This window comes from Mustelus asterias, chromosome 20 (assembly GCF_964213995.1).
Source record: "Mustelus asterias chromosome 20, sMusAst1.hap1.1, whole genome shotgun sequence".
NCBI classification, from domain to species: Eukaryota; Metazoa; Chordata; class Chondrichthyes; order Carcharhiniformes; family Triakidae; genus Mustelus; species Mustelus asterias.
Window position 1 is genome coordinate 78,874,722 of NC_135820.1, and position 22,362 is coordinate 78,897,083.

The window sequence follows — 22,362 nt, forward strand, 5'->3', positions numbered from 1 at the left end:
CAGGAGGATCTCCTCGTGAACCTGCTCCTGGGCCGAGCCAAATGCGGTCCAGATCCAGGCAACGGGTGGTCAAGGGGGCCCCCTGAACTTAACTGCCCACCTCCCAGGCCCCGCCCCCAGCCCAGCCTCCACCCCAAGCCAGAGTCCCCGCCCCCAGGCGTAGGCCCCGCCCCCAGCCAAAGGCCCCGCCCTCAGCCATAGGCCCCGCCCCCAACCAGAGGCCGCGCCCCCAGTCAGAAGCCCCGCCCCCGGCCTCTCCTCTCTCCTCGCCGCACACAGGCCGCACCGGTTCCGGCTCTATCCCTCACTCCAGCCCCGGGCCTCTCCGGCCTCCTCTCCTCCCCGGGCTCCACTCCCCGCTCCCAGTCTCCCAATGTCGGGCCGCAGTCGAGGCTCGGCCTCTCCGGCCGCCGCGCTGCATTTGAAGAGCGCCGGCAATGAGCTCTTCCGGCACGGGCAGTTCGGACAGGCCGCGGAGCGCTACTCGGAGGCCATCAGCAGCATGAAGGAGTCAGGTAACCCCGGGGCTGGGGCTGGGCTGGGTCGCCGGGGCCGGGACACCCCGGGAGGGGGTTGGATGGGGAGTTAGGAGGAGCGGTGGGGGTTGGGGATGGGACAGGGAGAGGGGGGTGGGAGTGAGGGGGTGGGGGAGCTATGGTCGGGTTTGATGGAGAGTCAGGGGGATTTGGGGGGGAAGGAGATGGGGAGGGGGGTGGATAGTGAGGGAGGGGGAGGGGAGGGGGAGGGGAGGGGGAGGGGGAGGGGGAGGGGAGGGGGAGGGGGGTGAGGGAGGGGGGTGAGGGAGGGGGGGAGGGGTGGGGGTGGGGTGGGGGAGGGGAGGGGGGGTGGGGGAGGGGAGGGGGGGTGGGGGGGGGGAGGGGAGGGGGGGTGGGGGAGGGGAGGGGGGGTGGGGGAGGGGAGGGGGGTGGGGGGGGGAGGGGGGGTGGGGTGGGGGAGGGGAGGGGGGGAGGGTGGGGTGGAGGGGGGGAGGGTGGGGTGAGGGTGGGGGGTGAGGTGAGGGTGGGGGGTGGAGAGGGGGGTGGGGGTGGAGAGGGGGGTGGGGGTGGAGAGGGGGGTGAGGGTGGGGGGTGGAGAGGGGGGTGAGGGTGGGGGGTGGAGAGGGGGGTGGGGGTGGGATGGGGAGGTGAGGGTGGGGAGGGGGGTGGAGAGGGGGGTGGGGGTGGAGAGGGGGGTGAGGGTGGGGAGGGGGGGGGTGGGGAGGGGGGGGAGGGGGGGTGAGGGTGGGGAGGGGGGGGGTGGGGAGGGGAGGGGGGGGGTGGGGGGGGGTAGGGGGGAGGGGGGTGGGGAGGGGGGGGGGTGGGGAGGGTGGGGGGGTGGGGGGGGGGGGGTGGGGGAGGAGGGGGGGGGGTGGGGAGGAGGGGGGGGGTGGGGAGGAGGGGGGGGGGTGGGGAGGAGGGGGGGGGGTGGGGAGGAGGGGGGGGGGTGGGGAGGAGGGGGGGGGGTGGGGAGGAGGGGGGGTGGGAGGAGGGGGGGGTGGGAGGAGGGGGGGGGGGGGGAGGTGAGGTGTGGGGGGTGGGGAGGGGGGTGAGGGTGGGGAGGTGAGGTGTGGGGTGGGGAGGGGGGTGAGGGTGGGGAGGGGAGGGGGGTGGGATGGGGAGGGGGAGGGGGTGAGGATGGGGTATGGGAGGTTTGTTGGGGTTTCAGGGGGAGTGGGCAGTTGGCACAGTGGTTGGAGATGCTGCCTCACAGCGCCAGGGACACAGGTTCGATTCCGGCCTTGGGTCACTGTCTGTGTGGAGTCTGCACATTCTCCCCGTGTCTGCGTGGGTTTCCTCCCACAGTCTGAAAGATGTGCGGGTTTGGTGGATTGGTCAGGCTAAATGTCTGGAGTTATGGGGATGGGACCTGGGTAAGATGCTCTGTTGGAGGATCAATGCTGACTCGATGGGCCGAATGACCTCTTTCTGCACTGTTGGGATTCTATAAGAACATATGAACTAGGAGCAGGAGGAGGCCATCTGGCCCCTCGAGCCTGCTCCGCCATTCAATAAGATCATGGCTGATCTTTTTGTGGACTCGTCTCCACTTACCCGCCCGCTCACCATAACCCTTAATTCCTTTACTGTTCAAAAATGCAAAAATCCTTGCCTTCAAAACATTCAATGTGGTAGCCACAACTGCTTCACTGGGCAGGGAATTCCACAGATTCACAACCCTTTGTGTGAAAAAGTTCCTCCTCAACTCAGTCGTAAATCTGCTTCCCCTTATTTTGAGGCAATGCCCCCAAGTTCTGGCCAGTGGAAACAACCTCCCTGTTTCTATCTTATCTATTCCTTTCATAATCTTATATATTTCTATAAGATCTCCCCTCATTCTTCTGAATTCCAATGAGTATAGCCCCAGTCTACTCAGTCTCTCCTCATAATCCAACCCTCTCAACTCCGGAATCAACCTAGTGAATCTCCTCTGCACCCCCTCCAGTGCCAGTATATCCTTTCTCAAGTAAGGAGACCAAAACTGTACACAGTACTCCAGGTGTGGCCTCACCAGCACCTTATACAGCTGCAACATAACCTCGCTGTTTTTAAATTCTATCCCTCTGGCAATGAAGGACAAAATTCCATTTGCCTTCTTAATTACCTGCTGCACCTGCAAACCAACTCCTTGAGATTCCTGCACAAGGACACCCAGGTCCCTCTGCACAGCAGAGTTCCCCTATATTCCCCTCTGCAAGTTCATATTGGATAAGTTTCTCCTGGAGAAATGCAAAATCACAAACGGGAGTTACAGCAGCAGAGGTGGATTAATTAGATTTGTGCTGCTTCCAGCTTTGAAATTTTCTCTGCTTGATCAGACCCCTGGAGACCCTCGCCATTCAGATCCTCTCAGCTTTTAGGGTGATGTCAGGATTCGAGGCACTCCCAAACAAGCCAACAGTCCAGAGCTCTGGCTCCACAGCCCACAGTCATGATTTATTTCTGGTATTTGTGCAGCTGTGGTCAATGGAGGAATATTATTATTTTATCACTGGCGTAAAATTATAAATCTGCACAAATTTTCAGCTGATGGTTTTGCTGACATTGCGCAGTTACTGATTCAATGTCAGAAACACTGATAAACTACCCCAAGTTAATGTGACTGGAACCAGTCACTTGACCCAACAAATCTACCAGTGTTTCCGTCCGATATCAGCTTTCTCCTGTCCCTCTATCTCACCGCAACAACACCGTCTTTTCTCCTTCACTTATCCAGCGTCCCCTTAAATGCATCCATGCGAGTCACGTCAACCACTCCTGTGGTGGTGAGTCCCACAATCTCACCACTCTGAGTAAAGAAGTTTCTATAGAAGTCTCAAAAACAGAAAGTGCTGGAAAGTCTCAGCAGGTCTGACAGCATCTATGGAAAGAGAATAGAGGCAATGTTTTGAGTCTGGATGACCCTTCGTCAAAGCTCTTGAAGTCTCTGAATTCATTGTTTTAAATTAATGGCCACTCGCTTTGGACTCCCCCCACATTCATTTAACTATGAAAAGAGATTGGTTATGCTGGAATAGTTATTTTTTGGAACACCAGGAGGCTGGAGGGAGATTTAATTGAGGTGAAAAGGGGCCTGGACGGAATGGGTAGGAAGAACAAAGAAAATTACAGCACAGGAACAGGCCCTTCGGCCCTCCAAGCCTGCACTGACCATGCTGCCCGACTTAACTAAAACCCCCTACCCTTCCGGGGACCATATCCCTCTATTCCCATCCTATTCATGTACTTGTCAAGACGCCCCATACAAGTCACTACCGTATCCGCTTCCCCTACCTCCCCCAGCAACGGGTTCCAGGCACCCACTACTCTCTGTGTAAAAAATCTGCCTCATACATCTCCTTTAAACCTTGCCCCTCACACCTTAAACCTATGCCCCCGAGTAATTGACACTTCCACCCTGGGAAAAAGCTTCTGACTATCCACTCTGTCCATGCCTCTCATAATCTTGTAGACTTCTATCAGGTCTCCCCTCAACCTCCGTCACTCCAGTGAGAACAAACCAAGTTTCTCCAACCTCTCCTCATAGCTAATGCCCTCCATACCAAGCAACATCCTGGTAAATCTTTTCTGTATCCTCTCCAAAGCCTCCACATCCTTCTGGTAGTGCGGCGACCAGAATTGAACACTATATTCCAAGTGCGGCCTAACTAAGGTTCTATAAAGCTGCAACACGACTTGCCAATTTTTAAACTCAATGCCCCGGCCAATGAAGGCAAGCATGCCGTGTGCCTTTTTTGATTACCTTCTCCACCTGTATTGCCCCCTGTACACCCAGATTCCTTTGCCTATCAGTGCTCTTAAGGGTTCTGCCATTTACTGTATATTTCCTATCTGTATTAGATCTTCCAAAATGCACCTATTTTAATTTGCAAAGGGGCAAAGGTTTAAAATGATTGGCAGCAGGATTGGAGGGAAGCTGAGGAGTCTCATTTACAGAGGGAGGTGGGGATCTGTAACTCTCTTACCAAAGAGAGAGAGGCAGAAAGCTTCATTGCATTTTTAAAAAAATACTTGGATATGCACCGGAAGTGCTGAAAACTGACAGGAGTAACCAGCAACAGCTGAAAAATGGGATTAAGCTGAAGAGCTACTTCACAGCTGGCACAGACACCTCGGGCTGAATAGCTTCCTTTTTGTGCAGATTGTCTGTGTTCCAATCCTTTTCTCTACATGTGCCAAAGAACAATACAGCACAGGAACAGGCCCTTTGGCCCTCCAAGCCTGCGCCGCTCATGTGCCCAACTAGACCATTCGTTTGTATCCCTCTATCCTTTCAGAATTTTAAAGGATTCTATGGTCACCCTTGGAGTCTTCAGTCGTCTAGACCAATGTCCCCTGGAGCAATGTCATAGAATCCCTATAGTGCAGAAGGAGGCCATTCAACCCATCGAGTCTGTACCAACCACAATCCCACCCAGGCCCTATTCCTGTAACCCCTCATATTTACCTTGCTAATCTTCCTGACACCAAGGGGTAATTAAGCGTGGCCAATCAACCTAATCCGCACATTTTTGGACAGTAAGTGGAAACCGGAGCTCCCGGAAGAAACCCACGCTTCCAAAACTGTCTTCTAGAGTTGGTTAAAACAGGATAATAGACAGAGGGTTACTGATTCCTGAGCGGCTCATTCATCCGGAAGTGCTGAATGTTATCGTAAATTGCAAGAACAATTTCTTTTATATGTGATAGATATCAAGTTGCCTGTGGACCTTCCAATTGTCTCTTAACCCCAGTTATTAATCTCCCCTCCCCCTCATCATGAATTTCATCTCCCTCTCCTCAAGCCACTGACTCCTTCTGCTTCAGAAACCCGCCAACCTCCTGCCCCCTCTTCGGCTGGTCACGCGGTTGTGATGGTGGGGGGAGGGTGGAAGGGGGGGGGGGGGGGGTGCTTGCACACGTGGATGTGTTCTGCTATTTATGTACCTGTCTCAGTGAGTGCCACTCTTGCTTCTGATGTAAAAGAGCCCTTGGCACTATTTTGCGAAACAGCAAGGGAGTTAGCCCCAGTGTCCCGACCAATAGTTATCCTTCAATCAGCACCACGAAAGCAGATTAAAGCAAGATGCTGGTAAATCTCAGCAGGTCTGACGGCATCCGTGGAGAGAGAAACATTGAGGTAAAGGCAAGTTACTGCGGATGCTGGAATCTGCTCTGACGAAGGGTCATCCTGACTCGAAACGTTGGCTCTATTCTCTCTCCACAGATGCTGTCAAACTTGCTGAGATTTTCCAGCATTTTTTGTTTTTGTTTCTAAAGCAGATTTTGTGGTTCTCATGTTTGTGGGAGCTTACTGTGCTCCAATTTGGCCTTCCCTGCTTTCCTACATTACAATAATCATTACGCTTCGTGAGTAGTTCAGTGACTGTAATGCACATCGGGGTATGCTGAGATCATGAAAAGCACTATATATGTATATATGCTAGTTCTTTTTTGTATCTGGATGCTTGACGAGATAATGTAATTTGCTTGAGAAACTGAAAGTCTGTTAACACCTTCTCCTGAATAAATGTTCTCCTCACAGCTCTGCAATTGACCCTTTGTTTATGTGAGGCGTTTTTTTAACAGAGTTTGCTCTGTATATGAATCATAAAATTCTGCTTTTCCTTCTCTGACTAACCAGGTGCAAAATGCCCAGATGACTTGAGTGTGCTGTATTCTAACCGAGCTGCCTGTTATCTGAAGATCGGAAACTGCAGTGAATGTATAAAGGATTGTACTGTGTATGTATCTGAGCTAACGGCACCACACACTAGCGATATTTGGTTGGGAATTGCCTCATTTGTGCCTTTGCTGTCTGTAGACTTGACCATTCCAAAGCACTGCTGACTGCTGTCCCACATTCTACCCTCTGTAACCTTGAGGTTCTGCAAAACCCTGCCCCCCCCCCCCCCCCTCTATCTCTGTAACCTCCTCCAGCTCCACAACCCTCGGAGATATTTACGCCACTCCAATTCTGGCCTCTTGAGCATCCCGGATTTTAACTGTTCCACCAATGGTGACTGCACCTCCAGCTGCTATCCCTAAACTTTGAAAATTCCTCCCTAAACCTCTTCACCTCACTTCCTCCTTTAAGACACTATCTCTTTGAGCAAGCTTTTGGTCATCGGAACTAAAGTTTCTTTGTGAACAAAGAACAGCACAGGAACAGGCCCTTCGGCCCTCCAAGCCTGCGCCGATCACGTTTACCTATCTAAACCAACCGCTTATATCCCTCTATTCTCCATTTGTTCATATACCTATCAAGATAAGTCATAAATGTGGCTAATGTAACTGCCTCAACCACCTCGCTTGGCAGTGCATTCCAGGCCCCCACCATCCACTGTAAAAAAAAAAACTCCCCCCGCACATCTCCACTGGACCTTTGCCCCCTTTATCTTGAACTTGTGCCCCCTTGTAATTGTCGTTTCTGCCCTGGGAAAAAGCTTCCAACTCCTCATAATTTTATGTGGTTTGACCTTGTGATGTGCCTTGGGATGTTTTATTGTGTTGAAGGTGCCATATAAACACAAATATATCTGCTAAAATATCAAAAACTATATCAATGTGAGTATATATAAATAAGCAGTAGACACAAAGACCTGTGATATAGCAATCAATAGCACTATTCCTACAATTGCTTTCAGTAACCCAGGACTAAGGAGAAAATGAGTGTTTGTGAACTACATTCAGTTATGACAGCCCTTTGTAGCCAGGCCCGGCCTGGCAAAATTAATTCATTAGGCACGTGAAGTGGTCATTGTGTCAGGTACGCTGGGTGGGGGGTGCATCCTGTGATAGATGGTGCCTGAGACTCTGATGGTGAGATGTGTTAACCCTGTCCTGTGACTCCCTCTTTCCAGGTCATTGGAGCTGGTTCCCTTCACGCTGAAGCCCCTTCTACGTCGTGCTGCTGCTTATGAGGCACTGGAGCGATACTCACAGGCTTACCTAGACTACAATACTGCAATGCAGGTGGACAGCAGTGCGCAGGCTGCACAGGATGGTATGAACAGGTAAGAGTGGCCAAACATGACCCTGCAATCTGTTCCTGTGAAGCAGGGGAAGGAGTGATACTGTTTCCAGCAGGTGTATTGCAGGCGAAGCTTTACCCAACTTTTTTGGATTCACTTCATAATTTTATTTTTCCAGCCACTGCAGTTTTGAACAGTTTGTTTTATCATTCTTACCAAATAAAGCAGAGTTAGAGCCGTGTGATTTGATGCCAGTTTGTGCCATTGCAGCACTGAAAGGGTTAAGAAGTCCCAGGTGATGATTCTCTGGTCCCCACTGCCCCGAGACCCACGCCCCAGAACAATCATAGAATCATAGAATCCCTACAGTGCAGAAGGAGGCCATTCGGCCCATCGAGTCTGCACCGACCACAATCCCACCCAGGCCCTACCCCCACATATTTTACCCGCTAATCTACACATCCCAGGACTCTAAGGAGCAATTTTTTAACCTGGCCAATCAACCTAACCCGCACATCTTTGGACTGTGGGAGGAAACCGGAGCACCCGGAGGAAACCCACGCAGACACGGGGAGAATGTGCAAACTCCACACACAGTGACCCGAGCCGGAATCGAACCCGGGACCCTGGAGCTGTGAAGCAGCAGTGCTAACCACTGTGCTACCGTGCCGCCCTAATGCATTAATAAACTCTGAACATGCATTATTAACAATGCATTAATAAACTCTGAACTCTGAACATGCTGATCTGACTGAGTTTGTTTTCTTCTGACTGTTGCAGAATGAGGAAAGTTTTGATTGACAAGGATGGCAGTAAGTGGCGTGATAATCTCCCTAAGATGCCCTCGGTGCCCCTCTCGGCTCAGCGTAGATGGGAATCCAATTTCCTCGGGAATGCGGGAGAGCCGAGGAGCACGCCACAGGCATCAGCAGACACAGGTGAGAGATCCGGCTTCTGTTGTTTTCATTATATCCCCATAATCTCAGCGATCCAACAGCTCACTGACACACCCACACAAGGAGGGTAACTGTTACCAAGGTGTGAGGCGGTTAACAGTGTGCGAGGAGAGTGTGATTTGATTTGATTTGATTTATTATTGTCACATGTATTAGTATACAGTGAAAAGTATTGTTTCTTGCACGCTATACAGACAAAGCATACCGTTCATAGAGAAGGAAAACCTCACCGACAACCTGTCCTGGTCCCCCCCCCCATGCTGACACTATAGTTAAGAAAGCCCACCAACACCTCTACTTCCTCAGAAGACTAAGGAAATCTGGCATGTCAGCTACGACTCTCTCCAACTTTTACGGATGCACCATAGAAAGCATTCTTTCTGGTTGTATCACAGCTTGGTATGGCTCCTGCTCTGCCCAAGACCACAAGGAACTACAAAAGGTCGTGAATGTAGCCCAATCCATCACGCAAACCAGCCTCCCATCCATTGACTCTGTCTACACTTCCCGCTGCCTCAGAAAAGCAGCCAGCATAATTAAGGACCCCACGCACCCTGGACATTCTCTCTCCCACCTTCTTCCTTCGAGAAAAAGATACAAAAGTCTGAGGTCACATACCAACCAACTCAAGAACAGCTTCTTCCCTGCTGCTGTCAGACTTTTGAATGGGTTTACCTTGTATTAAGTTGATCTTTCTCTAAACCCTAGCTATGACTGTAACACTACATTCTGCACTCTCTCCTTTTCTTCTCTATGAACGGTATGCTTTGTCTGTATAGCGCGCAAGAAACAATATTTTTCACTATGTTAATACATGTGGCAATAATAAATCAAAGGAAAGGAGAGAGTGCAGAATGTAGTGTTACAATCATAGCTAGGGTATAGAGAAAGATCAACTTAATGCAAGGTAAGTCCATTCAAAAGTCTGACGGCAGCAGAGAAGAAGCTGTTCTTGAGTCGGTTGGTATGTGACCTCAGACATTTGTATATTTTTCCCAACAGAAGAACGTGGAAGAGAGAATGTCTGGGGTGTGTGGGCTCCTTAATTGTGCTGGCTGCTTTTCCGAGGCAGCGGGAAGTGTAGACAGAGTCAATGGATGGGAGGCTGGTTTGCGTGATGGATTGGGCTTCGTTCGCGAGCCTTTGTAGTTTATTGCAGTCTTGGGCAGAGCAGGAGCCATACCAAGCTGTGATACAACCAGAAAGAATGCTTTCTATAGAACAGTTAACAGTGTGTGAGGAGAGTGTGGGATGTTATCAGTGTGAGAAGTAACAATCCAATCAGAGCCCTCGTAATTCACATGTACCCAATATTAATGCTGTATGTTGTGATTTAAGTTGTTGTAAATTGTGTTATCTTTTTGATCTTGTATAGTAAATGTTTGTTTAAAACCCGTTATCTTGTTGCTTTATTCACTGAGTAAGCTCATTGAATCTCAAACTTTGCCTACTTTAAACAAAATGTTATTGGTCCCTGAATGAGTTATAAAAAACTGGGGCCCTGGTTCTGGGTGATAAAGCACATTGATAACTCCCATTGTAGAACAATAATATCTGTTTATGTCAATCCACTGCCCCATTGTGTTTCCAGGTTCCAGCAGTTATGGACAGGATCGAGCCAAGTCTCTGAAGGAAGAAGGGAATGAGTTGGTTCGTAAAGGAGAGCACAGAAAAGCAGTGGAGAAATACAATGCCAGCCTGAAGCTGAATAACCAGGAATGTACGACGTACACTAACAGGTACTCGAGCGTGGTCTGACTGTTAGCCTAGACTCCTAATCCTCTTGAGTTGAGGTCTCACTCACAGTGCCACAATCCTCACCACATGTAGGGCAAGGAGGCAGCCCCCGACCCGCGCTAGCCAGAACAGGGATCGAACCCCCCCGTACTGTTAGTGTCATTCTGATCCATGTCACCCAGGCAACTGAGCTAATTTGATCCCAATTTCTTTCCATCACATGGCTGACCAGGAATCTCTCCCACCTGATTGGTGTGTTTTAGAAAGATTTACAAGTAGACACTGAACCTGTTTTGCCATGTTGTAAACATGCCTTCCTCGACCATCGAGACCTGGAGTGGGGTTTGAACCCACAGGTTTTGTGGGATGCTACCCACAGCACCACCAGCTTTTCCGATCACTAAATGACTATGCCTCAATTCTGGTAGGTACCCTTTTCCATTATTTATTCATTCACAGAATGTCAGCATTGCTGATGAGGCCAGCACTTACAGAAGGGATTGGTGAGCACCTCTCTGCACTCTGTTTGGCAAGAAATTCCACAGTCTGAGAAAGAACAGCCTGAATAAGATGCACTTGGATGGGTTCGTGATTATACCACAGTGAGAATGCAGGGAAAATGAGGCACATGTAGGACACATTTAAGTTTATTTATTAGTGTCACAAGTAGGCTTACATTAACACTGTTATGAAGTTACTGTGAAAATCCCCTAGTCGCCACACTCTGGCGCCTGTTCGGGTACACTGAGGGAGAATTTAGCATGGCCAGTGCACCTAACCAGCACATCTTTGGACTGTGGAAGAAAACCAGAGCATCCGGAGGAAACCCATAGGGGGAGAATGTGCAAACTCCACCCAAATGGAGACAGTGACCCAAGCCGGGAATCAAACGCAGGTCGCTGGTGCTGTGAGGCAGCTGTGCTAACCACTGTGCCACCGTGCCGCCCCATGCCATGCCGGTGTATTGAACCACGTGGATTACAGCCGTCAAGAAAGCAGGTCACCACCTTCTCCGCAAGGGCAACAAATGCCAGACTCTAACCAGCAAAGCTCACATCGTGGATCATGCAGAGGTCTGTTGACTTCGGGGCGGGACTTTCTGACCTTGGGGCGAGCGAGGCTGGAAAACCCCGCCCCAATGCTGACATGTCTGGAGAAAATGGATTCCAGCGATGATGGCGGCCCAAACAGGACCATTATCATATACGGTGCAGACCAGGGATGAGTTGGTCTGGGGGAGACATGCGGGCCAGCTGGTCGCTGCACCTTATCAATGTCTCCAAGCTTCTGAATCGTTTTGGATGGAGCCGGGGAAGGAAGCGACTGAGCCAGGGAGGAGACGGTGGCAACGACCAAGGAAAACAGAAACCAACCTGAGGGGGGAAGCAACCATTAAACAGCAAGAGCTTCCCAAAATTCAGGATGGGATATCGGAGAAAGCACCTGACACGAGGAGATGATCGTCTAGAAACCGCCATCCCCCAGAGAGACTGATCATGTCGATGTAGACACTGGTTGGATGTTTTTCCATGTTTCCCTGCATATAGTTCTGACTTTGTATTTATTTTGGGTTCAATACCCACATAACTGGCATTATTATTAATGTCATTAATGGGGGTTTTGAAATAAGAGGGGAGGGGGTTTATGTCTGTAGTTGGGGGGGGGGGGGGGGGGGTTATATCTCTTTGAGAGTGGGTCAGGCGACTCTGGGAACAAGCTTCACCCCAGGGGAGTATTGGACTGACTGCATCTGAGAAGACTGTTCCTTGTTTGCATTATACCGACCTACCTCATGGTCTTTTTATGGTCTATAATTAGACCCAAGCATTAGAGTTAGGAGGGCCATGTTAGGCAGTTCTTTTCCCAGAGAGTACAGGAGTTGTCGTGTGGAAAAGGCTGGTTTATATGTTGTTGCCTATCACAGGAGGTTGCAAGGTTGTGGCTGGGCTGGGGAGTGTCTGTACTCTGATTCACTGTGGGATAGGCTGGATGAATCACTGTCTTTTCTTGTCTTGTCATTTACTTTAATTTACTTGTTCCATCAACAGGTGGGGAAGTTCCCCAGCCCCTGGCCCAGCATTTAGTTTCACCCTCTGGACCGCATGACCATCCCTCCTCACAAAACCTAAATAAAAGTGTGCATGAGAAGTTGGGAGTTTGTGTTCCATATACCCGTGGCACTCTGTGTATGAGCACGGCCTGTGCCTTGTTGATTGACCCAGTCTGCTGTTCCTCCACAGAGCCCTGTGTCACCTGCAGCTGAAGCAGTATCCTGAAGCAGTGCACGACTGCACAGCCGCATTGGACCTGGATCCCAACAATCTGAAAGCATTCTACCGACGGGCCCAAGCTCGGAAAGAAGTGAAAGTAAGCAAAACACAGCAGCTTAACGTGGATTGTTAAACATTGATAAAAGCTGGTACACGTTTCATGGCACTGGCAGCCGGTCGATGAATAGGAGACATACCGAGCGCAAGGAAGATGCTTCTGGTTTTTGGAGGCCAATCATCTCAGCTTCAGGGCAGCGTCCTAGCCTCAGCTACCATCAATAACCCTTCCCTCCATCATAAAGTCAGAGTGGGGATGTCTGCCGATGATTGCACCATTCATAACTCCTTAGATATTGTAACAGTCCATGTCCAAATGCAGCAAGACCTGGACCAACATTCAGGTTTGTGTTCAGAAGTGGCAAGTAATATTCTCAGTAAGAAGTCTCACAACACCAGGTTAAAGTCCAACAGGTTTATTTGGTAGCAAATACCATAAGCTTTCGGAGCAATGCTCCTTCGTCAGATGGAGTGGTCTCTGGAGAACAGAGACCGCTCCATCTGACGAAGGAGCATTGCTCCGAAAGCTTATGGTATTTGTTACCAAATAAACCTGTTGGACTTTAACCTGGTGTTGTGAGACTTCTTACTGTGCTTACCCCAGTCCAACGCCGGCATCTCCACATCAAGTAATATTCTGCCATACAAGTGACTGGCAAAGACCACAGTAAACCAGAGAGAATCTAACCATCTCCCCTTGACATTCAGTGGCATTACCAATGGTTTTTACGTGTTGCTAGTCTCAAAACGAGAGAGCACAATGTGAGAGTATTTGAATCCCCCACCATCAGCATCCTGGGCCTACTCTTGAGCCTATAAGTGTCTGGAGTGGACAAACCTCTTACTCGAGATGAGAATGTCACCCATTGAGCCACAGATGAATCATAGAATTATACAGCGCAGAAGAGGCCCTTCGACCCATCAAGTCTGCACTGACACATTAGAAACACCTGAACTCCCACCTAATCCCATCGACCAGCACTTGACCCATAGCCTTGAATGTTGTGATGTGCCAAATGCTCATCCAGGTACTTTTTAAAGGATGTGAGACAACTCGCCTCTACCACCCTCCCAGGTAGCGCATTCCAGACCCTCACCACCCTCTGCGGAAAAAAAGGTTTTCCTCACATCCTCCCTCAGTCTTCTGCCCCTCACCTTGAACTTATGTCCCCACATGACTAACCCTTCAACTAAGGGGAAGAGCTGCTCCTTATCCACTCTGTCCATGTCCCTCAATCTTGTACACCTCGATCAGGTCGCCCCTTCAGTCTTCTCTGCTCCAACAAAAACAAACCAAGCCTACCCAACTTCTCTTCATAACTTAAATGTTCCATCTCGGGCAGCATCCTGGTAATCCCCTCCAGCGCTATCACATCCTTCTGATAATGTGGCGACCAGAACTGCGCACAGTATTCCAGCTGTAGACTCACCAAAGTTCTATACAACTCGATCGTGGCTACCCTCTTTTTGTAATTTATGCCTCGATTGATAAAGGCAAGTGTCCCATATGCCTTTTTCACCACGCTATTAACATGCCCTTCCGTCTGGACAAACACGCCAAGGTCCCTTTGTTCCACAGAATTGCTAGTGTCCTGCCATTCATTGAGTACTTTCTTGTCAAATTACTCCTTCCAATGTGTGTCACCTCACACTTTTCAGGGTTAAATCCCATCTGCCCATTTGACCATTCCATCCATATCTTCTTGTAGCCCAAGACACTCTGCCTCACTGTTAACCACCCAGCCAATCTTTCTGTCATCCGCAAATTTACTAATCCTACCCCTATACTTATTAGATTGTTCATTAGTAACTGATTAACGGAAGACAATGAATTTTCCCCTTGGGGCGTAATCCAGAAACTGTGTGCCTGAGATGTGTTTAAACTGGCATTGATTAGGTTCATGGATACTAAACTCTCTCATGGACCAGTGCAGTGTGATAAATAGTGATAGTTTAGTCTTTCCACGTATTTAAGAATGGTATCCCAGTGCACTTGGATTAATATGGCTGCAAATGGGTTTATCAATTTAAAAACAAACTCTTTCAGTAGGAATCCAACCCTCACCTGATTCAGTTCGGTAAACTGATTCAAAATAATTGAAAATAACGTAACAGTTTAATTGAATATTACATGGGGAAGATGGGTATAGAGGAATATGGACCAAATGCGGGCAATTGGGAATAGCTTAGATGTTTAAAATAAAAAAGGGCGGCATGGACAAGTTGGGCCGAAGGGCCTGTTTCCATGCTGTAAACCTCTGACTCTATGAATGGTCGCAACTTGTTCCTTCAGATAATTCTTTATTTGATTTGTAAAAGTGGTTATTGCTGCTGACGTCCGTGAGCTCAAGGACAGAGCACAATTTGAAGAGCCGTAGTAGGAACATAGGAAATAGGAGCAGGAGTGGGCCATCTAGCCCCTCGAGCCTGCCCCGCCATTCAATAAGATCATGGCTGATCTGAAGTGGATCAGTTCCACTTACCCGCCTGATCCCTATAACCCCTAATTCCCTTACCGATCAGCGGTAGTCCGTAGTCAGCGGAATCTCTCAATTTATACCCGGGATCATGGCCAATTTGGCCTCCGGATTGTGCTGGAATCTGGGTGAAAAACTGGCAGAAACGTTGTCCCCACGGCGTTTACAGCAACATGTCCAGCAAGACTCTATTGTGGCACCAGTTTGACAGTGGCACTGTTAGAATCGCTTTGATGAGAGGCTGGTCAGGAATGGGCTTGCTAATTATTGTTTTTGTTTCTTTAGGATTACAGAGGTAGTGTTGCTGACCTTCAGGAGATGCTTAGACTGGACCCAGGCAATCCGGCTGGCCAGAACCTCCTGCAGGAAGTCCAGAAGCTTTACAAATAAAAGCTCGTTCTTGTGGTGGGACTTCAGACTCAAAACCCCTGAAGATGTGCATATGAGAGAGGGGCTTAGGCAGGTTTTGAACCCCTATATGTTTATGCATTTTCCTTTTTGCTTTTCAAGGGCTTTACGGGTTGCTAGTCTCAATACCAAAGAGCAAGGATGTGAGAGTATTTGAATTAAACAGTCTACAGCTCAACTAGACTCTTATTCCTACACAAAACCAATTGAAAATAGAAACAGTTCCTACGCAGTGAGAACTCTTTTGTTATTGACTTAGCAACAGAAACCTCAACCACAATACATCTATATATGTATATAAAATATATATATATAATAGAGCAATATCTGCTTGCAAAATAATGCTGTCGAGGAATTTGATGTGTTTTTTTTAACGATTGCTTTATTTTGTGCACGCTGTATTTGCAAGATTACGCTTTTTACTCTCTGCATTCCTTTTTGTTCTCTTTTCCTGTGCCCTCCCCCATTGCCCCACTTTTCCTGATGGCTTTGACTCCTTGCTGGGACCCGGATTCAATTGTTGAGCCACTTCCACGACACTGTGCATGGACACTGAACGTGTAAACCTGACCCAGTCTTCTCTGACCTCTCTCTACCCCCTGACCTCACTGACCTCTCTTTACCCCCTGCCCTCACTGACCTCTCTTTACCCCCCCTGCCCTCACTGACCTCTCTTTACCCCCCGACCTCTCTTTACCCCCCTGCCCTCACTGACCTCTCTTTACCCCCTGACCTCACTGACCCCTCTTTACCCCCTGACCTCACTGACCTCTCTTTACCCCCTACCCCCCTGACCTCTCTTTACCCCCTGCCCTCACTGACCTCTCTTTACCCCCTGCCCTCACTGACCTCTCTTTACCCCCCTGCCCTCACTGACCTCTCTTTACCCCCCCTGCCCTCACTGACCTCTCTTTACCCCCCCTGACCTCTCTTTACCCCCCTGCCCTCACTGACCTCTCTTTACCCCCCGACCTCTTTACCCCCTGCCCTCACTGACCTCTCTTTACCCCCCGACCTCTCTTTACCCCCCTGCCCTCACTGACCTCTTTACCCCCTGACCTCACTTTACCCTCACTGACCTCCCTTTACCCCCCCTGACCTCACTGACCTCTCTTTACCCCCCTGCCCTCACTGACCTCTTTACCCCCTGACCTCACTTTACCCTCACTGACCTCCCTTTACCCCCCCTGCCCTCACTGACCTCTCTTTACCCCCCCCCCCCCCCCCGACCTCACCTCACCTCACGTTCAGAGTTTCAGATTCAGTGAAGTGTGACCTTTGCTCTCTCTTCAACTGAGGTTTATCAACTTGACAACAATTATTGACCTGCTTTGTTTTGCGGTGGGAGAGGAGAGAAGGAAGGAATCTGCGGTCTTTCCTAACTTGGTTCAAAGTTCTCTTTGCTTCCTCCTTGTGATTAACCCTTTCCATCTGGATACCTGACTGCTGGTTGCCCTCTTGGGTTACTGCTGCACTGATAATATTCCTGACAGGGAAACTATACTTGCACCTTCGCTGACTTTAGTTGTTGAAATATAGGAGTAGGAGGCCCTTGACCCTATTGTTATTCAGTGAGATTATGGCTGATCTGTGATCAAACTTCAGATACACACTGTTATCACGTATCGCTTCATACCTCTGCTTTGCAAAAATCCAGATGTAAAATTAATTGCTCCAACATATACTCCTTTGTGGAAGAGTTTTGCAAACTTCTACCGACCTGTGTGTGTGTCTTCAAGTTTCACTCCCTGCCTCCAGTCCTAAACTCACCCAGCAGAAATTCAGCTCCATGTGCAGGGTGCGGCCGGATCAATGCACACTGCCGACTACAAACCCTGTGGAATTTACTGGGACATACGTCACCAACTCCATAGCCTGGAATTCCAGACCTACCCAAGGGTCTTCCCCACATGCAATGCATTTTTAGAAAAGTAGCCACACTCTGCCTGGCCAGCCCAGTCAGTTGTGATAAGGAGATTCATGTTATTTTGACCCAGCAATTTCAGAAGACTCATAAGAACTAGAAGCAGGAGTAGGCCATTCAGCCCCTCGAGCCTGCTCTGCCATCTAATATATAATTTGGGGAAGTACAGTGGTTAGCACTGCTGCGTCACAGCACCAGGGACCCCAGGTTTGATTCCCGGCTTGGGTTGCTGTGTGTGTGTGGAGTTTGCATGTTCTCCCTGTGTCTGTGTGGGTTTCTTCCCACAGTCCAAAGATGTGCAGGTTAGGTGGATTGGCTATGCTAAATTGACCCTAGTGTCAGGGGGACTAGTTAGGGTAAATGCATGGGATTATGGGGATCGGGTCTGGGTGGAATTGTGGTTGGTGCAGACTTGATGGGCCGAATGGCCTCTTTCTGCACTTTGGGATTCTATGATCACGGCTGATCTCATCTCAGCCTCAACTCCACTTACCTGTCTGTTCACCATAATCCTACAGGTTAAATGCTGGTTAGGTGCATTGACCTGAACAGGCACCAGACTGTGGCGACTCGGGGAATTTCACAGGAACTTCATTGCGGTGTTGAGCCTTATTTGTGACTAATAAATAAATAAACAACCCTTCAAACTAATTAAAAAGCTGTCCACCACTTCCTTAAATTTACTCTGTCTCAGCATCCACCACTCTCTGGGACAGTGAATTCCAGACTTTCAACCCTGAGAGAGAAATAATTTCTCCTCATGTCTGTTTTAAATCTGCAACCCCTTAACATACAACTATAACCCCACAAGAGGAAACATCCTCTCCATGTCTACTTTTTCAATCTTTATCAATTCACTGACAGATGAGCAGAATGTTTCCCAGTGACCCAGTACTAATTGCAAGTTCAGTCTCCTGCGTGACTGCACCCAGCTCACTGCTGCTGGTTAGACAAATTGGGAGTAAACTGTTTAAAAACAGCTTTTGCTGCTGAAGTGGTTTGTAAGATGTATTGTTTTTGGTGTTGCTTTGTCCTGCTGCAGATTTTGATAGTTTTTGAATTTGAGGAATCATTGGTTGCAGCTTTTGAGTATTTCAGTTGTCCAAGACTTTTCCACTAACACACATTCAGTATTTTGATCAGGGCTTTTTTTTTCTGCACAAGAATCGTGGGTGAGATACACAGAATATTAAAGAGCAAAGTGCGAACAAGTTTACAGGTATCTAAAGGTTCTACAAGTTATCAGCATATTTAATGAAAACAAAAATCTTTCAGCAAAGGACAACTTGTCTTGATAATTTATCTCTAGTCTTTAACCTGCATCTTAACAGAAACAATATGGGAACATTGTGTGTTTCTGTGTCTAGTCCCATAGGGCCGAATGTTTAATTCTATATGTCATGCTTATGTGCAATTCGTTTAGTTTGAATGTTGTATTGCACTGTAAAACCTCTGGACTCAGGTATTAAACTTATGGTAATGACAGTACATGTCCTTATTTTACCAGACACACAGGAGCATAAAGCAAATTATTGCACTGGAGATGGTTCAGATACATCAAAAAATGGATGATGTTCCTCATTAGCCTAGGCTAAGAGAACAATATGCTTGTTTAAGTCAAAGGTGGTGGGTTCAAGTCTCACTATAATCCAGACTGATGGTGTGTTTCACTGCCATCCTGTGCACCATCTATCCACTGCAGCACCTTGTCAAGTCTCCTTTGACAGCAGATACAGAGGAACACCCTCCACCTCAGCACCTTATGCATCTGTGGAGCATGGGTGTCACTGACTGGCCAGCATTTATTGCCCATCTCTAGTTTCTCAAGGGCAGTTGCGAGTCAACCACATTGTGGCTCTGAAGTCAGGCCAGACCAGGTAAGGACAGCAGATTTCCTTAAAGGACATTAGTAAACCAGAGGGGCTTTTCCAACAAACAACAATGGTTTCATGGTCATCAGTAGATTCTTAATTCTAGATTTTTTTTTGGATTCAAATTCCACCATCTGCTGTGATGGGATTTGAACCCGGATCCCCAGAACATTAGCTGAGTTTCTGGATTAATAGTCGTGATACTGCTAGACCATTGCCTCCCCTAAACTATATTGGAACTGTTCCTTCAACTAGCCTTGTGAACTGAGGGGGACAAAGCCTCTAGCAAAAAAAGTATCCCAAGTCAAGCTAAAGTAGCTCAGAATAATCATCATTTGCTGCTCAACTTTGACACTAAATAGATTCAACCACCAATCCCTGACAGGAATGTGAGTTGGGCAATAAATGGCAGTGATTTAGCAAGGTCCCTGTGACAGAGTACAAAGGTGAATTTCTTCAGATTCACTTTCATTGCTTGTGAAGACTCTAATGAATGGGGCTTCTGAAATTAAATTTATCTCCCAACTCTCACCCATCTGTCATTTCACAATCATGGAACCTCCCACTCTGTAATCTGGTGATGCTGTCACCCAAGGACGAGGGAACATTGCCTGGAATTGTAGCTTACTACCTGGAGAACTAAATGTGCTAATAGATTTATTCAGCTTCCCAATAAAATACTTTTTTCCATTTGGCCTAATTAAACCTCCTTTCGTAAAACTCACTCAGTATCTTCCTGTACCTCCGTATCATTGAAGTGGATTGTCGTCACAATCTTTTGGTACCACCTCAATCTAAACATTCATCACTACTAGCTTAGTGGGCAGCCCTCCCAGGATCTAGTGATGCTCCGCCTCTTCAGAACCTCCTGCCATTTAAACAGTAAGTAGGTTGTGCGTTTCCTTTTGTGTTATTAGTTCTAATGTAATGTTCTCTTTTGCCAATCTGGTTTTCCTTTTCACTTCCCCTCTGGTTCTTGTGCGATACACTGTACACACTCCTCAATCATTCTCCCTCGCCATCCAAGGGACCTAGCTTTGGTTTCTTTCACCTTTGTCTTGTAGGAATGTACCCGAAACATCTCCGATCATCCCTTGTTCCACTACTGTTTATCCTGACAATCTTTGCTTCCATGTTATCCTAGCCAAATCTCTAGAAGCAGGAGTAGGCCATTCGGCCCTTCAAACCTGCTGTGCCATTCCTCTTCTTCATGGCTGATCATCAAATTCAATATCCTGATCCTGCCTTCCCTCCCATATCCCTTTAGCCCCAAGAGCTACATCTAATTGCTTCTTGAAATCAATGTTTTGACCTCAACTACATTCTGTGGTAGTGAATTCCACACATTCACCACTCTGAAGAAATTTCTCCTCACCTCAGTTCTAAAAGGCTTACCCCTCATCCTCAAACTATGACCCCTAGTTCTGGACTCCCCCATCATTGGGAACATTCTTTCTGAATCTACACTGCCTAACCTTGTTAGAATTTTATAAGTTTCTGAGATTCCCCCTCTCACTCTTCTAAACTCCAGTGATTATAATCCTAACCGACTTGGTCTCTCCTCCTATAACAGACCTGCCATCCCAGAAATCACCCTGGTAAGCCTTCACTGTACTGTCTATAGCAAGAACATCCTTCCTCAAATAAGGGCACCAAAACTGCACACAATACTCCAGGTGTGGCCTCACCAACGCCCTATACAATTGCAGCAAAACATCCCTATCCCAAAATATCCTATTGAAGTTAGCCCTCTTCTAATTTAGAATTTCTATATTAGATTACAAATGTAAACCATGTGATAAAATGGTCATTCTTGTACAAAAGCAAATTACTGCAGATGCTGGAATCTGAAACAAAAACAGAAAATGCTGGAAAATCTCAGTAGGTCTGACAGCATCTGTGGAGAGAGAATAGAGCCAACGATTTGAGTCAGACTATCCTTTGTCAACATTTTTACTCGGATATTCCCCAGAGACACTTGGCCTAGTTCATTTCACAGCATCAGATACAGCAATTAAAGGGTCATATGGATTCGAAACATTAACTGTTTCTCCACAGATGCTGCCAGGCCGACTGAGCTTTTCCAGTATTACCTGTTTTTAAAAAAATTTCAGATCCAGCACTAGTTAGAACATTTCAGAATTCCTACCCCTCCTTACACATCAGTTCAATCGCACACGATTTCACAACTTCAAACACTACCCACTGCTAAAGGGTGTGTGTGCACCTGCCTGACCCTCAAGTAAATCATCCAAGCATCGACTCTGGTTTAATTGTGTCAGGAGGACAGTGAAAGGACAAGGCAGTGTCAATCCAGTTTTCAATGTACTTTAATAAGGCATGAAGCAAGCAACCCCACACCGGACAGGATAAATCAGAGGACAGTCGCCACACAGCCGATCAGTAATGTGAGCAGAACCTTCATGTCCAGCCCACATCCACTTTATTCCCCACCTAAACCATGTGACCAAGTAGCTTTTCTTCCTGAAACAGTTTCCTTGTCGTCATTCAAGACCCTCCTGCAAGAAATGGGAAACTCATTAATCAACCACACCTGTACTTGTGTTAGCAAACTGTCTCCCGCAAGTACGGAATTCAACCCAGAAACCCCACCTTAACACCCACCACCCCCCCGCCCCAATCATCATCTTGCGCTATTGGCTTTGTTCTCTGGATCTGGGACATGCCGACCCAGCTGCATGTATTGGCCCAAGGTCCTTCAGAGTCAATCATGTAACATGGGACTGGAGTCACGTAGAACCAGACCAGGCAAGGACGGCAGGTTTCCTTCCCTGAAGAACATTAGTGAACCAGTTGGGTTTTTAAAACGACAATCTGACAACTTTTATAATTATATTCGGATTTGGTCTCCACATTACAAAAATAAAGGGCAAGAGAAGCAACTAGGAAAGGCACAAAGAGATTACTGGGATGATACCAGAACTGAAAGGTTATTCCGATCAGGAAAGACTGGGAATAATTTACCCAGAAAAAGTGAAGACTAAGGGCTGATGTAAAAGGCAGAATAAATCAGATTACAAAGTGTTTCAATGGGGCAGATGGAGAAAAGATGATTTCCCCCTTGTGAGCAAGTCCAAAACTAGGGGTCAGAAATATAGCAATAAATTAATTCAGGAGAAACATCTTGAACCCAGAGTGTGGTTGAGCATATGGAAATTGTGGAGGGGGTGGGGAGGAAGAGACCAGATAAA

General features: G+C 48.0%; 2 protein-coding genes and 1 long non-coding RNA gene across 4 annotated transcripts in view; 1 reads left to right on the plus strand and 2 right to left on the minus strand.

Moving 5' to 3' along the window:
* Positions 1-253: 253 nt before the first annotated feature.
* Positions 254-16,225, plus strand: tomm34 (translocase of outer mitochondrial membrane 34). Its single transcript, XM_078236903.1, has 7 exons — positions 254-515; positions 6,121-6,220; positions 7,340-7,492; positions 8,231-8,388; positions 9,998-10,145; positions 12,384-12,510; positions 15,233-16,225. Exons 1-7 carry the CDS (start codon positions 374-376, stop codon positions 15,335-15,337), a joined length of 933 nt encoding a protein of 310 aa, XP_078093029.1. The 5' UTR covers positions 254-373; the 3' UTR covers positions 15,338-16,225.
* On the minus strand, positions 15,863-18,758 carry LOC144508665 (uncharacterized). Of its 2 annotated transcripts, none has more exons than XR_013500318.1 (3): positions 16,596-18,758; positions 16,089-16,374; positions 15,863-15,931 (listed from the first exon to the last, which is right to left on the minus strand). It is a non-coding gene; the product is annotated as an uncharacterized LOC144508665 (long non-coding RNA). The 2 variants fall into 2 exon arrangements; XR_013500319.1 differs by lacking the exon at positions 15,863-15,931 and having other exon boundaries at positions 16,190-16,263; positions 16,328-16,374.
* A 2,705-nt stretch (positions 18,759-21,463) lies between these two features.
* LOC144508667 (embryonic polyadenylate-binding protein-like) overlaps positions 21,464-22,362 on the minus strand; it is a 29,673-nt gene continuing 28,774 nt past the window's right edge. Inside the window, exon 15 of the mRNA XM_078236910.1 lies at positions 21,464-21,669. The gene's annotated coding sequence lies outside the window, so the exon portion shown is untranslated. The remainder of the gene's footprint in view (positions 21,670-22,362) is intronic.